Here is an 11,628-nt window from a genome sequence, read left to right as displayed (position 1 = left end):
ATTTATTTTATTTATTTTATTTATTTTATTTATTTTATATAGATAAAAAATTAGTTATACCTAGTTTTAAAAACTAGCCTATTTAGGAAAGCCTAAGAGGTTTTAAAAACTATTTTTAGTTAGTTTTTTTTTATTTTTCTTCCTATTTAACCTGAGCTTTTTACTATATTTAGTAATAATAGACCTATATAGTCTAGTRGTATAGTTTACTATATAATTTAAATAAGCTAGGGGTTCGATCCCCTTTATAGGTTAAAATAACTAATTTATTTATTAGTTTAAACACGTGACTTAGTATTAAATTAAATAAATAATAATAAACTTTATATAACTAGTTAATATTATATCTTAAATTAATACTAGTAATAAATATAATAATAAAATATATATTAGGGGAATCACGTTACTTATAAAATATTTTATTTTTATTTCTAAATTTTATAAAATATTAAGTTTTTTAATATATTTTACTTTATAATATATATTAGGCTTACTAATATATATTTTTATATAATAATTTATATTATTTTATAATAATATGCATTATTATCTAATATAAATTAAAAATAATGATATAAATTTAATATAATGTGACTTTCCGACTATATTCACGCTTGATATGTATCAGCCGGCTGATACGAATGTGGGCGTGCTGATACGGTATCACAAACCCCCCCCAGCGCCTGCATGGAGACCTCGGGATACCTACTCGACAACCGACCCCGAAAACCAGGATATAGGTTTGCTTTCCTCGTGCACAGCGGAGACCTCTCTTCTGTCACTCTAATTCACCAGGCTAAGAGCAAATACAGGATGCTCAGGCCATTGATCGATAACTCGAACTCTCTAGGAGTGGTGTGTCTAGGTGCAAGTGACTGTCTATGCCTTCCTTTTGTGACGAATGTTTCTTCTTCGATTATTCTCCTGGAGCCCTGGAACCTACCGACAACTACCGGTTTGGAAAATCATGGTGAATCATCAAGGAGCCGCGGAATTGGGGACGACAATTCTATTATTACTCATTTCTCGATGTTGCAGCTGCGTATCTCTTTGCTTGCCTCGCGGGAGTTATACGCAGCCGCCGCGTGCAACGTGGTCGACTATGGTCACCTCATGGCTGTCGCCTTTATTCCTTGGGCGCTTAGGCAACCTTTGTGTACGTCCCATTTGGCGTCCAAAGTGCCTTGGGCCCGCAAGGCAACAGGATCCCTGTCCCGAGGTCGGAAACGATGGAGTCCTCGCGAAGAGGAGGAGTACGTAGGTCATGATCAAAGGATAGTGGGCAACTCGTGGTTCTCTGAGGGCATGGCAATTCAGTGGGTTGGAACTGTAACCCCATGAGTCTTTGAGTTGCTTTAGCTTTTCCACGTCTAGGTTGTTGCTAATTACTGTATTACGCAGAATGCAGTTCAGCCATAGGACCCCAGGAAGGCCGGTTCTAGAGTTGAGGAAATGAATCAGACTCAATATTTCTCAAGCGTTGCACCGATGCTATATCCGACCCCCCGGGATGACGACTTAATGATTGATCTCGTTTCCTGAAGTACAGCACTTCTAACCCTCATTTACACGTTCTTCTTAGCCTGCTCCTGCAGTTCATTCAGCACCCTTTCTGTTTCAGCATCCTGGTCTTCAGCCTGAGTGTCGAAGCGAGCGGTAGCTAACTTCGCATGCGTGCCCTGCGGTTGTTTCTTGACCCATTCCCGTAAACCCGTGTTCTTAGCTTGCGAGTTGACTTGCAAAACAATGTTTTGGTATCGTTTGTCGATTAGTTCACCTGCGTCAAGACGCAGCTGGTAGTCTGCGTCATTTTTGTTCGTCTGCGACGGAAGGATGCGGCTGCCGGAGGTGAATGTTGCACCTAGTTTTTTCACAATGTCGTAATTCTTCCTAATCTTTGAGAAAAATTCTTTGATTGGCTTCGACATGGCGCGGGAATGGGAATGATCCTGGATATGTTAGGGCATATGTGTTGAATTCTCGAGAAACGGAGCACACCTCAAAGCAAGTATGCCAGTGGACAGGTATAGGTGCACAGTGCTATATGTGCAACGATATATATTGATAGTATACCGCGATGCTCAGGAAGACGGGTGATTTAAAGAAGGGCTGGTTTGCATTGATAATTCAACTATGAAAGCTCGGGAGAATTGGACTGTTTTTATAGTTTATAGTATTCCCTTATTGAATAACCTTGATTAAATCCCAGCTTGAACTTAGCAGAGCCTGAACGTCCACTGGTCTTTATTAGCGCCAGAGGCTCCAATCAAAAAGGCCTTGAGACAACACTCTGTTTTGTGAGCCGCCAGGATGAATCACACCATACATAATCTGTATCACATGCGAACCTGTCCAATGCCGGCTGTCAAGGTGGGACTGTAGGCGGCAACAGAACGTTTTTGATTGGTGCATGGCTGGCTGGCAGAAAGCACCCACCGCCCCAACAAGGGACCAGGGACATTTTGGAGGTCTCATCTGCTTCAACTTCCAGTAGACAATCTTCATGATGCTCCGACTCTGGCGGCAGTTGAAACCCCCTTTGCCAGCAACTCTACCTCTGCTACTCGGCTGCTCCTCTCAGCGCAACTTTTCCGACATGGGACAGAAACTTGGCACAGTTCCACCGCACCCCTTGCCCGACGGCTTATCCCAGGGAACACATTCCAAAGAGCGCACTCCATGTTAGTAGAACCATTCGCTCTGAAGCGCGATGCTCCAGAGAGACTATATTATTGCTGACCCTTCTCTGAAGGCCATGATCTCCATTCTTATACAGGTGGCCGGTGGCTCAATCGGGACGTGCTCCAACGCAACTCACGACATATTCAGTTCGACTTCACTGCACTCTGTGATAGGGCTATTCACGTATGTCCAGGGGCAACAGAGGTAGTCAAGTATGAAAAGCGAGAGGGTGGGTTTAATAGAGTGTTCATTCTCACAATGGATGATGGTTCTTGTGTTGTGGCAAGGCTGCCAACCAGTATTGCTGGGGCACCAAAGTTAGCAACCAACTCGGAAGTCGCAACAATGACATATTGTAAGCCTGATGCACATATCCTGCGCCTCGGAAGATTCAGCTCTAACGCTCACTGATTGGCTCGTATAGTAAAAGCCAAGTTGTCGCTTCCAATCCCGAAAGTCCTGGACTGGAACGATGATCCCTCTAATCCAATCGGGGCAGAGTATATCATCCAGGAGCATGTAACAGGTGTCCATTTGCACCAGGTGTGGCCTAAAATGAATTCCGAACAACATATGCTCTGCACAAAGACGCTTTCTTTGGCATTAAAGCAGATGGCATCCCTGGACTTTCCGGCCTATGGCAGTCTATACTTCTCAGATGCGCCAATCGACTCGACCCTGAAGATTCCATTCGAACAGGGCTTCTGTATTGGGCCAAATTGCACTCCGGTTTTCTGGAATCGGAATCCGGGGGAGCTGGAACTCTACGGTGGTCCAAGTCCCAACTGCGGTCCCTGTTAGTTCTACATGTTATGCCCTCTCATCCACAACACTACTAACATAGGGTAAATCTAGGGAAAGATCTTACAAGCTATTGTCGAGGCTTGATAGAGACCGGCTTCTCGCGTTTACCGAAGGAACCCGTCACCGACGAGCTTCTCCCTCATCAAGGGTCTGTTCAAGATCACATGCGCCTATTGAAAATCAGCCAGGAAGTGCTGCAGAGGCTGATCGAGGATAAACGCATTCAGGACGCTGCTACCCCAACTCTGCTTCACCCCGATTTCCACATGAGGAATATCTTTGTGTCAGCCGAGGAACCAACTCGCATCACTGGCCTAATTGACTGGCAATCAACCAGCATTGAGCCTGCATTTATATATGCTAACGAGACGCCTGATTTCGCTGCACTTCCCGAGGAACTGGGGGAAGACATATTGGATAGCGGACACATCGAATCAAAGTCCCCCGGCAGCAAGGAACGGGAGCGGAAAGATGCATCGATCTGTTATCAGACATACGATGTGTGCATGAAGGGACTTGCACCCAAGCTACGCCCTGCAAGGCTACTTGACCCGTCTTTGTTTCGGGTCTTCCAATATTGTCACACAACATGGAGGGATAGTGCCTCCGCACTGCACCAAGAGTTAATTGAGCTTTCAGCTCGCTGGACAGAACTAGGGCTACAGGGAGCTTGCCCGTTTTCTCCAACTGAAAAGGAGTTGAAAGAGCACGCTCGCGTGTATGAAGATTTCGAGACGAATCAAAGACTTAAATTATGGCTCAAACATTCCCTCCATACGAACTCCGACGGGTGGGTTCCGAATGATAAATGGGACGCTGCGAGAGATGCTCATCGTGCAGCGTATGAGCAATGGATTCAGACGGCCAGAGAATCCGAGTCTCGTGGCGAGAGTCTGACAGTAGCGAAAGCGGACAAACTGTGGCCATTTGATGCTAGATGACGGTAGGACAAGGCGATTGAACCCTACTACTGTAAAGAGAACCAGTACCGAACGAGGAATGCGATCAATAGCCCTGATCACTTGGGAAGATACATAAATGTCAGACAGACTCACCCTTTTGACAAAGAGAGATTACCTTGGCCAAGCCGTCGGGTGGGGATTAGGGCATCCAAGTCTAGAGGCGCGTTTCAGGCGAGCAACTGTATCCTGCGAGAAGTGTTTTGGACGAGCGGGTTAATCCGGTGAGGAGCTGCAGGATTGAAGCTTGATCCTGTGGTTTGTGGGTGGACTGGAGTTCAAGGACTGTCTATTTAGTTCTTTCAGCGTGCGTTTGACGATCCCAGGACATGCCATAATCAATCTAAAGTGGTTTTGCGGTTGCAGAATCCAGACTTTCACTGTAAGCAGGTCTAGTGTCCAGGGCACAAAACAAGACATTAATTATATTTGGTATCTAGGTCGGCAAGGGGCTCCTGCTGTCACGACTTAGCCAGGAATCAAAGGTATACTACTCAACCGAAAGAGACTATGCAAGGTCACTAGCACTTTGTGGGACTTGAACTATAAGGTATACTGGCTAGGGACGACACACCAGGTAGATTCCCTTTCGAGCTCTCGTTCCTCTGACTTTTGATTGGAGTCATTCCGCAAATAGAGACCGGTAAGTCTTTGAGCAGATTATATACTCTTCCGAGGTTGGAGAAGGGATTAGGAGTATGTTGGAAAGACTCCCCGTCATTGGCATTACCAGGACATATTTGCCTACGGTATGGGATAAATATGAGAGAGGGTGTTGGTGAGAATATACATATCCGCATCACCGCATCTGGTGTCAACTAAAAGCCTCTAGGAAAATGACACAAGATTACTCAGGAACATCCCTCGGAGACCTGAATGATCATATAGTAATACCATATTCAATAAGCTGTATGGAATGATAATTTGGGTGAGAATTTCAAGTTGAGTGAGAGACCGGGCGGGTCACGTGACTGCACCTATTTCGCCTTCCCGATTGGCGGGTCACGTGCCTGCTGGTCTCTTTCCCAGACAACATTCTCGATTGAAGTTACCAATCACCGGAATCATTTTTGATATTCGTGCGCAACGCCATTATGGACAAACTCATCCAGGTTAGCTGCTCTTCTTGGTCCTACGGACCTGTCGCTCTTTTTTTAAGAGTTTGTGAATCTGCCGCCCGTTGCAACGTGGCTGCCTGTGGTCGCCTCACCACTGCCGGGTTGACCCCCCTGGGTGTTTAGTTGCTCATTTTATTGGTGCACCTCTCTGGCGTACGGTACGCCCTTCTTGGTTACGAATCATGGACCCCACGATTGAACCTTGTCGGAGAGATCAAGCACCTCACGAGGCTAAGGCTGAAATTGCGACCGCCTCAAAACCACGAAATATCACCCAACCCGTCATCACTGGAAGGTCCATGTCGGAAAAAGTCTGATCAGAATGCTTGATGCGCACGAGTATACAGTGGGCTGGATTTGCGCCATCACTGTCGAGTATGTAGCGGCCAAATCTTTCCTCGAGGAAACATACGCGGTTCCAGAATACGTGTCAGCCAACGACAACAACAACTACACCTTGGGGAAGATCGGACAGCACAATGTAGTGATTGCCGTTTTACCGGACAAGGGATATGGCCTTGTCAATGCAGCCACAGTTACGACAGATTTGCTGCACAGTTTTCCAAACGTGCGCATAGGACTCATGGTCGGCGTCGGTGGCGGTGCGCCAAGTGCGAGCAACGATATCCGTCTGGGAGACGTGGCCGTCAGTTCTAGCGTGTTCCACTTCGAGCCTCGCAAGCTTCTTCAGGACGAGGAGCCTGAATTGTGGGGACCGCTTGATCGACCGCCGATGGTGTTGAGGACTGCGATGAATGGGCTGTAGGCGAGGTATACGCTGGAAGGGCATACAATCGATTCAGACATTGATGAAGTCCTTGAGCGCTATCCGCACATGAGGAGAGTGTTCAAACGGCCAGATTTGGACAGTGATAGGCTGTTTCAGTCAGATATCACGCATGGATCCTACTGTATGGACGACCAGAGTTGTTGCACGGATCCAGCCAAACTGGTCCAACGCCAAGAGCGCGAGGACAGGCCCGATAACCCTTCCATCCACTATGGTGTTATCACATCTTCGAATATGGTCATGAAGGACGCTCTCAAGCGAGACGATCTAGCCAGGACGAGGGGGGTCATTTGTTTCGAAATGGAGGCGGCCGGTTTGATGAGCTTGTTTCCTTGCCTTATCATTCGCGGCATATGCGACTATTCAGACAGCCATAAGAACAAGGCATGGCAGGGGTATGCTGCGATGGCGGCAGCTGCCTATGCAAAGGATTTGCTCAAGCTCGTTCCGTTAACGAGGGTTGAAGCGGAGAGGAGGATGACTGATATCCTGGCGGAAGGTATTATCGCTCTGTTGACTTGTCCCTCAACATCGCTAATCAAGCGGCAGTCCCAGAGAGCATGGCTAGAGCCGAAGCGAATGTTCAGATCATACGGTCAAAGGTGGAGAGCGATGGAGACCGCGAGATCCTGGAATGGCTCAGCCCCGAGGATTATAGTTCACAGCAGAATGACTGTATCAGTACCCGAGAACCTGGAACGGCCCAGTGGGTATTTGACGCGCCGGAATTCAAGCATTGGATGGAAAGCGAGGGACAGGTTCTGTTCTGTCCAGGCATACCCGGGGCCGGAAAGACGATCATCGCCTCGACCGTCATCGACTATCTTCAAAGGAGTTTCAGTGACGATACAGACATAGGTTTGGCATACGTCTACCTGAATTACAAGCGACACGAGGCCCAGCAATTAGATCAGCTGCTCGCCAGTTTGCTAAGGCAATTATCCGAGACCCAGTCCGCTTTACCCGAGAGCGTCAGAGAGCTATACAACAAGCGACCCATGAAGCGACCATCTGCTGACGCTTTGCAAAAGACCATCCTTAATATAGCAACCACGTACTCAAGATCGTTCATCGTAATTGACGCGCTCGACGAGTGCCAAGCAGCGGACCGCTGTCGCGATCAATTTATCAGTGCGATACTCGCCCTCCAATCTCAGGGCCACGTCAGCATTCTTACCACGTCAAGACCAATCCCTGATATCGCGGAACAATTCAGAGACAGTGCAGTGCTGGAAATACGGGCGAGAAGCGAAGATATCCAAATGTACATCGACAGGCGCATAGCAAAGTCCGGAAAGCCCATTCTTCGAACACACTCCAAGGTGATCAAGGATGAGATCTCGAAGGTAGTCGAGGGAATGTAGGACTTTCTTCCCGACTGATGAGATCCAACCGCTGATTATTGCCTAGGTTTCTCCTGGCGCAGCTACACTTCGACACCATAAGCACCAAAAGAACTCTTCGCCAAATAAAAGATACTCTACGCACTCTCCCTAATGGACCCAAGGCGTATGATCAGGCATATGACGAGGCAATGCGAAGAATCTCAAGTTCCGACCCTGTGTCTGCCGAGATAGCCATGAAAGTCCTGCTATGGATAACCTGTGCCAAACGACCACTCACTATAGTGGAGATGCAGCATGCCCTCGCCGTGGTGATCGGCGATCGCATCTTGGATGAAGAGAATGTTCTCGAGGTCGACGACATGGTCTCAACTTGCACGGGGCTTGTGGCGGTTGATGAGGAAAGCAATGTCGTCCGTCTTGTCCACTACACCACCCAGGAGTACCTGTTACGAACGCAGGGAATCTGGTTTCCGAGTGCAGAGGCTGTCATAACAGAGCATTGCCTTGCATATCTCCACTTCGATGACTTTGAGACCGGGCCCTGTGGTACTGACGAGGAACTGGACGCGCGACTCCTCGTGCATCCACTTTATGATTACGCAGCACACAACTGGGGCCATCATGCTTCGCATGCTGACAGAGCTGGGGAAGAGTTGATTCTGGCTCTCCTTGGGAGCCAACCCAAACGGACCGCTGCCAGTCAGGTACTTATGGCTGCTCGGGGTGCGCGAGGTTATAGCCAAAGGATACCTGGCAAGATCAGCGCACTTCATCTCGCCGCATATTTCGGTCTCGCACATATTGCCGCGACGCTGCTTCGGCGAGGGAGCGAACCCGATCCCAAGGATACTTATCGAAGGACACCACTGTCATTGGCAGCGGCGAACGGCCACTCTTTGCTAGTTTCGCTCCTCCTAGCCACTGGCAAAGTTGACGTGAACAGCAGAGACAAGGACGGCAGAACGGCAGTATCCTGGGCAGCGGCTCATGGCCATACTGAGATTGTGCGTCAGCTCATGGGTGAAGTTAACGTTGATATTTCATCCCTCGATGACCATCAAAAGGCGCCATCGGACTGGGAAAACGCCAATGGCCATGATGATATCGTGGAACTCATTACCGCCGGCGCTCAAAACGAACATCTGAAACCGGCCACCATAGAGAGCAAAACGGCCTTGGATCTCCTAATTCGGGCCATCAAAAAAGGAAACGAAGCTGCCGTGCGGATTCTCTTGGCCGACATTGACATCAATGCCCTAGATTCTTTAGGACGAAGCGCGCTCTCATGGGCGTGTCGAAAGGGCATGTTCAACCTTGTCAAAGTAATTCTCGCAAGAGACGACGTAGTCTTGAGCAGGAGAGATGTACATGGACATTCTGAACTTGACTTGGCAGTCGTCAGTGGCCACGAAGATATTGTCAAGTTACTCCTGGAGCGAAACGAGATCAACCTCAATGAAGGTCCGACTACGCCTCTCCATCTAGCTGTGCGCGAAGGGTATCACACAATCGCAACGTCTCTCTTGTACCATGGAGCTAGGCCGGACGCAAAAGATGCCCTCGGTCGGTCGCCGCTATGGTATGCTGCATCGAACGGCGAAGTGGCCATCGTCACGTCGCTATTGGAGGTCACCTCATCTCCCATCAACAGTCCAGACCAAGATGGAGTTACGCCGATAGATTGTGCCGTTACGGGCGGCCATTTGGCTGTGATGACCGTCTTGCAGACTTATTCCTATCAGCATAGTGTGCCCGACTCCGATCGCACTCATGCCGATTATGCTCAGACAATGACTAGAATCCTTGCCAGCGACGCATGCGTGGGAGACATGACTGCTGAAGATTCTCTAAGCCTGCTCCTCGAGGTAGCTGGGAGAGGCCACATCGACTTTGTCAGGTGTCTACTACGAAAGGGCATTGATACGAGTTTGATCAACACTGGCTTCATCAATTCTGGCCCCAAGCTTCTGCTTGCATTCCTGCTAGACGTCCACCGTGGGTATGAGCGATCCGATTGGGAGGGGCGAGATTGTGATCTCCTGTTTCTCTGGGCTATGAAGCATGGTTTTACCGATGTTACCGAACTTTTACTTTCAGAAAGGCTGCCTGTATCTGCTTATATCTCTTGTAACCCGGCTTTGCTGTCCTGGACAGCACAGAATGGTTACCTTTCAGCCGTCAAGCAGCTAGTCACAATGGGCGCAAGCGTCAACGGTGATAAGCGGCCTCCTCCCATGCCAGTCGAAGAGAGAATCAATATGCTCGTCACTCACCACCCTCCAAGCTCGCCAAAGGAAGATGACCTTCGCAAGCGCAGAACCCATTCATGGACAATGGTTGAGCCGCCTATAAGCGGCAGCGAATCTCACCTGGAGAGTGCGTCTGACTCAACCGACCACTTTGAGAGGGGGGATCATAGACCGACTCGAGCAAGATCCTTAAGTCTAAGCTTCGAACAGAGTCTGGAATGGTTGGCGGACTTCAAAAAGGGGACGCCGCTCTTTTGGGCGGCAGCAAACGGCCATAGACGGGTGGTACGTTTCCTCCTGACGAGGAACGCCCGCATGCAATACTGGGACTCTGAAGGACAAACTCCCTTGCTTGCCGCTGTGCAAGGAGGTCACCTTGAGGTTGTGCAGATGATTCTTGACGAGGGCGGCGATGTTGATCATGTCTCGCTTAGTCCCCATGCAAAAGGACTGTCCTTATTGCAATACGCCGCCAAAAGCGGGGACGAGAAGATGGTGGATCTACTGATCCGCAATGACGTTCGAATCGAAACCGAGCACAGCCATGATTTCACAAGGCCCCTGTTCCTAGCCATCAAGGGTAACTATACCGCCGCTGCCCAGCGACTGCTCGACGCAGGCGCCGATATTGAAAGCGGCGCAGCAAACCCTCAAGACACACCTTTAACGTACTCTTGTTCTCGGAAGAACGAGGAGATCGTCCGGCTGCTACTTCGGTATCGGCCGCGAGTATACAAGGAGACTCTAGTGGAAGCCGCCCGATGGGGGAACGCGGCTGTGGTACATGGGCTGCTCGAAAACGTACGGGAAGGAGAGACCGAGACCGAGACCGACGACCAAGATAAGAAGCCGGATCAGCTCGCCCCTGCCATGACGGCCGCCTTGAAGGAGAAGCACACCGACGTCATTGCAGTCCTTCTCCAGCACAGTCGAGACAACGAACAAAGACGCCGCCGAGCATCAACAATGCTGTTCGAAGCAATCAAGTCCAAGCCCACCGACATTGGCAACTACGAAGACATGGCCCATTGGCTCCTCGACAACGGCGCGGACATTGAATTCAAGCAACCCCGCTACGGGATGAGCAACGCCACCCCTCTGCACTGCGCAATCGCCCACAAGAACCCCGGCATGATGCATCTCCTCCTCGACAGGGGCGCCGACATTGAATCCGGGTCTGCAACTGGCGAGCCCACCCCGCTGCTCCTGGCTATACGGTATAGATGGAATGACGGCTTGTCACTCTTGTTGGCTCACGGGGTAGATCTGCATAAGCCGGACATTCATGGTTCGCCGCCACTGAATTACGCTATACGCGAAAGTAGCGCGGATGTCGTGGACACGCTCGTTCGCTTTGGCGCCAGTTTAACGCAGGAGGATGGCGAGGGCAGGACTGCGACGGATGTTGTGGAGGACGTGGGAGTGCAACGCTCAGACAAGATCATGGCCCGTCTTCGTGACATACTTGGCATGCCCGCGCCGAAGCCAAAGTGCCTTTTTGGCGGCATTCAGTCCAATGACATATTGCGCGTCCCACGATCGGAGATAATTGAGCAGGTCCGCAAGGATGTAGGTGGGCTGGAGGAGAACGTGGATGCGGTTTTCCTGGATGAAGATGACATGGATGAAGATGACATGGATGAAGATGACATGGATGAAGATGACATGGATGAAGATGAC

General features: G+C 49.4%; 3 protein-coding genes across 3 annotated transcripts in view; 2 read left to right on the top strand and 1 right to left on the bottom strand.

Annotated features, from left to right (window-relative positions):
* Positions 1-1,565: 1,565 nt before the first annotated feature.
* Positions 1,566-1,928, bottom strand: DSM5745_08502 (uncharacterized protein; the record flags this gene model as incomplete). The annotated part of the gene is made up of 1 exon (XM_026750518.1): positions 1,566-1,928. The coding sequence occupies one exon, from the start codon at positions 1,926-1,928 to the stop codon at positions 1,566-1,568; it is 363 nt and encodes a 120-aa protein (XP_026600531.1).
* Positions 1,929-2,940: 1,012 nt separating this feature from the next.
* Positions 2,941-4,427, top strand: DSM5745_08501 (phosphotransferase family protein; the record flags this gene model as incomplete). The annotated part of the gene is made up of 3 exons (XM_026750517.1): positions 2,941-3,037; positions 3,107-3,478; positions 3,538-4,427. The coding sequence occupies 3 exons, from the start codon at positions 2,941-2,943 to the stop codon at positions 4,425-4,427; spliced, it is 1,359 nt and encodes a 452-aa protein (XP_026600530.1).
* A 1,458-nt stretch (positions 4,428-5,885) lies between these two features.
* The window catches only part of DSM5745_08500 (uncharacterized protein), a gene marked incomplete at both ends in the record, with an annotated part of 5,984 nt that continues 241 nt past the window's right edge, over positions 5,886-11,628 (top strand). The window contains 4 exons of the mRNA XM_026750516.1: positions 5,886-6,299; positions 6,330-6,852; positions 6,903-7,713; positions 7,764-11,517. Of these exons, the coding sequence (XP_026600529.1) occupies positions 5,886-6,299; positions 6,330-6,852; positions 6,903-7,713; positions 7,764-11,517 (5,502 nt within the window). The remainder of the gene's footprint in view (positions 6,300-6,329; positions 6,853-6,902; positions 7,714-7,763; positions 11,518-11,628) is intronic.

The sequence above is a fragment of the Aspergillus mulundensis genome (genome assembly GCF_003369625.1).
Source record: "Aspergillus mulundensis strain DSM 5745 chromosome Unknown scaffold_10, whole genome shotgun sequence".
In the NCBI taxonomy this organism is placed as follows: Eukaryota; Fungi; Ascomycota; class Eurotiomycetes; order Eurotiales; family Aspergillaceae; genus Aspergillus; species Aspergillus mulundensis.
Note: the sequence above shows the minus strand (reverse complement) of the source record. Positions and strands in the feature narration are given on the sequence as shown.